The sequence below is a fragment of the Bactrocera latifrons genome, unplaced genomic scaffold, assembly GCF_001853355.1.
Source record: "Bactrocera latifrons isolate USDA-ARS-PBARC rearing strain unplaced genomic scaffold, ASM185335v1 scaffold_117, whole genome shotgun sequence".
Taxonomy (NCBI): domain Eukaryota; kingdom Metazoa; phylum Arthropoda; class Insecta; order Diptera; family Tephritidae; genus Bactrocera; species Bactrocera latifrons.
In genome coordinates, this window is record NW_017534597.1 from 45,173 (window position 1) to 49,083 (window position 3,911).

Genomic DNA, 3,911 nt, shown 5'->3' on the forward strand with positions numbered 1-3,911 from the left:
ATTATATATACATATATGTATTTATGTGCTTAAGCTAATATCGGTACAAAAAAGTATTATTCACATATTAAATGTAAAAATGCATGTTAAAGTGACTGCGTACGACTGTTATAAATAATTATCAAATTTCAAACTAAATAGCTTAATAGTTTTAACAGACGTTATGCCGTTTAAAAACATAAATTCCTATTAATTAAAAATATTTCAAATTTCACAACAAATGTTATTATGACAATATCATATAATGTGGACTTATTATATATTAGTTCGACGCTTTAAATACGCACTACTTTCATAACATAATTTCAGTCGTAGTACCAGTCAAGGAATAGTAAAGCAAATGACATTACTAGCAAGAAGAAAAGTGACCACACACGTAGGCCGGCATTGCGTTGTATGGCTTGCTTGATCTGCTCATTAGCATCTTTAACATTTTCCGTTGCACCAATAACGGCGTTTGCGATACGCTCAATATTGTGTTGCTGTAGTGAAACCTAATTATACGAAGAGAATACAAATTTTTTAATTAAAATATAAAAATATAATTTTCTTTAATATAAAACCCACCTTCTCAGTAAATATGTCTTGTAATTGCGCAATGTCCACCACATTTTTCTCAATTTGTTCCACCTCTTCAGCCACACCTTGCAATTCATGGTACAGTTGCATATTCTCCTGTTCGAACATTTGCACATCTTCAGGTGAAAGCGTTTTCGCTGCTTCAGCCTCATCTTCCAACTGCTGTGACTTTTGTAAATCCTCGTCTACGGCCACTTTTTGTGTAGATTTTGTTGTCTTAATCTCACCGCCACTACCAAAATTATCTTCTGTTGTGGCATGTGGATGTCGATGTCGTAGTTGTGAACCATTCATGTTTAAATTTTCATCGCCACTAATATATCCGTTATTACTAGCAACAGCCGCATTATTTAGTTCGTTTTTATAACTTTTAGCGCTTAAGTCATCGTCATCTGCCCAATCGCCTTGTAAATCTGACACATCTTCAACCAAATCACTGCGTGGTCGTAATTCGTCAACTACATCATCAGCGTCGTTGCTGCTGCTTGTGGACTGTCGTATTAAACGTTTTCCACTATTCTCACCAGCTGGTCGTACTGGTATTTTCTTCTTATCAGCTGCCAATTTTAGTAATTTATAGGTTTCCAATTCATATTGCACACGATAACGTTTTTGTTCTAAGTAGATTTGTTGTACACTATGTAGATAGCGTTCTAACAAATCGATTACTGCTTCAATATGTTGTTGCTGTTGTGCTTTTCTTTTAGCACGTTTCCAATCGGTGCGCATTTGTGCTAAATGCTGTGTATAGTATGCTACAAATTTTTCTGATTCTCGATCAATTAGATCACGCTGTTCATCGCTCATATGGGTCGCGCTCTTCAGGTGTTGACCTACACGCATATACGCTGCACGATTCTCCACCAGCACATTACGCAATGTTGTAATTTTATGACACACATCCTTTGCTTGTTTTGTGAAGTCATCGCGACGACCAGCTCCAGCAGCAGCGCCACTCTTGGGTACACTCCGTTGTTTGTCTACGGTTTGTGCTGGCAGTTCACCTTTGCGCTGTAATTTTACTGTCATTACACCGGCTTTGAATTTTTGCGTTATATCCATTGTTGAGAGATGGGTTGGTGCAGCTAGAATTCAATGCTACATTAAGGTAATAGGAGAGTCTACAACAAAAAAGTTATATTTTTATGACTGCCTTATATATTTACGAATGTTTTGTGTAAATTATAAATTTTTAGAAACCACGTCCACTGACACATCACTGCTTTGTTACGTTTGACAGCTGCCGTCAGCTGTTMGTATTAGTGTTGATAAACGGTGGTTGTAAATATGCGATACTTGTTCGAGACTCGTTTAAAATCAGCGGAAATTAATATTAGTGAAACGTTTAAAATGGCTTCCAAATAATTTGACAAAGAGTTTTTATTTTATTAGCAAATAAAGTTTAAAGAGTTAATATATTTGCTAACAATTTTTTTGAGTATAAAGTGCTTTTAAAATTTACCAATATACGGATTTGTTAAATATTGTGTACTTAATTGTAAAATTGTATTATGTGAAGTTCAGCTTCGGCTATGAAACTAAACACCACAATTTCAGCCGGAAAGCAAATATATCTGCATGCATGGACACATCCTCTACCAAACGGAACAAATTCGACTTTTGTGGAAAAGCGTCATTTGTAACAAATGGAAAAAAATAAGGAACTCAGCTACGACGAAATTTGAGGTTAGTGCTGCACTAGYTTTCTATATGCAATTTATTTTCGATTCTATAGTTTTTCCACTGCCGGAACCTAAATATAGTGTTTATATCAATCTATAGAAGTTTTAGTATTACTACTGAGAATATAACACTAAAATATTTATAACGTAGGAGATATTTATAACTTCAACTGAACAGCGRCATCAAATGCGGTCTGTGCCTTACATGGAAATCGTAGGGCGTTTGGCAAATACTTCTAATTATATATTAATTTAGATGCCAGCAAGTTTACGTTGCCAAAGATATGTACTGTCTGTAAACTAGTCTTTTCACAGTCAATCAGGCAAATACTGCATTAACAAATTATTGAACTAATCATTTTTATTTTATAGTCCTAAAAATCTTAATCAAAAATAGTTTTTAAACCTATAATCCCAAAAGGTGATTTGAAAAAAAAAACAAAAACATTTAATACAAAATTCCTTAAAAAAATGGAAACAAAATTCAGCGAAATTTTTTAATTTTAAATTTTTAATCACAAAATCAGGGCATGGGTGAAAATCTAGTTTWTAATTCAAATATGTTGAAGTAAAAAATTCGCAACCATACTGTCAAAAAAAAAAAAAACTCGGAAAATTAATGACTAGTTTAAAAATTGTTTATTGCATCTTAAAAATGGTGAAAAGAAAATTTAATTACTAAATATATTTTGTATTATACATTTATTTTAGGTACATTATTATACTCATTTAATCATTGTAGTGATATAATTGTAAATTACATATTATGCAGATATGATTATGGCCAAAACTYGCTATTCCATATAGACAAATTAAAATATTACCAAGTAAAACTCATTGAATTATGTGTACTGTTTGTTTCCGATAGGTTTCAGACCTTGTACTATACGTGTCGTTATAAACGTTACCAATAATGATTTAAGGCCACGGACATTTATTGTGAATGTAACACAATTGAGCTAGCTTCTACACCAATATTTGATGAAGATTCAAACGTTATCTTATTAATGAACATTTTTGCCATCCCAAGTCTTGTCCCAACAGTTCTTTAGTTATAATTTAATTTCTGCTTWTATCAGCTCATTTTTGCGTATGAACATGTACATATGTATGTATGTATGTACTGAGGAGGCTGATGACATTGGCTGAATGCAGCTTAATCAATATTGCTGATGTTATGRTCAATTGGTTTAAGATCGCTAGTTAACAGCTGTTTCATGGACATATTCACGTATTTTTCTCTTTTGATTTGTATTTTTTTTCAATTTTTTACTATTACTATAATTTAGATACATGTTTTTTACATTTTCTTTAAAGCATTTTTTATATATATATATCATGTTTTTGTTATTGATTTATTGTTTATGTTATCCAACTGTACAGCCAGTTTGACTAAGCTCGACACACAATTATTTTAACATTGATAAATATTTTATTTTTATTAATAAATACATACATACATATGCTTGTATATTGGTGTGTACAATATTTTGCGCTTAAATCACTAAATGTAAAAATAGTTTTTTTTTTGCTATTTTACAACATTACAATATTTAATAAAAAGAATACAATAATAAAACAAAGCGAAAGAACTTATAGTTCTCTCTACCCGCCCAACTAACTATATAAATCTGTCGAATTCGTCTGTAT

The 3,911-nt window shown here is 31.9% G+C and overlaps 2 protein-coding genes across 2 annotated transcripts in view; both read right to left on the minus strand.

Moving 5' to 3' along the window:
* On the minus strand, positions 1-1,799 carry LOC108977558 (syntaxin-18). Its single transcript, XM_018947288.1, has 2 exons — positions 568-1,799; positions 1-494 (listed from the first exon to the last, which is right to left on the minus strand). Exons 1-2 carry the CDS (start codon positions 1,639-1,641, stop codon positions 306-308), a joined length of 1,263 nt encoding a protein of 420 aa, XP_018802833.1. The 5' UTR covers positions 1,642-1,799; the 3' UTR covers positions 1-305.
* Positions 1,800-3,580: 1,781 nt separating this feature from the next.
* LOC108978095 (ras-like GTP-binding protein RhoL) overlaps positions 3,581-3,911 on the minus strand; it is a gene marked incomplete in the record, with an annotated part of 9,302 nt that continues 8,971 nt past the window's right edge. Inside the window, 1 exon segment of the mRNA XM_018948228.1 lies at positions 3,581-3,911.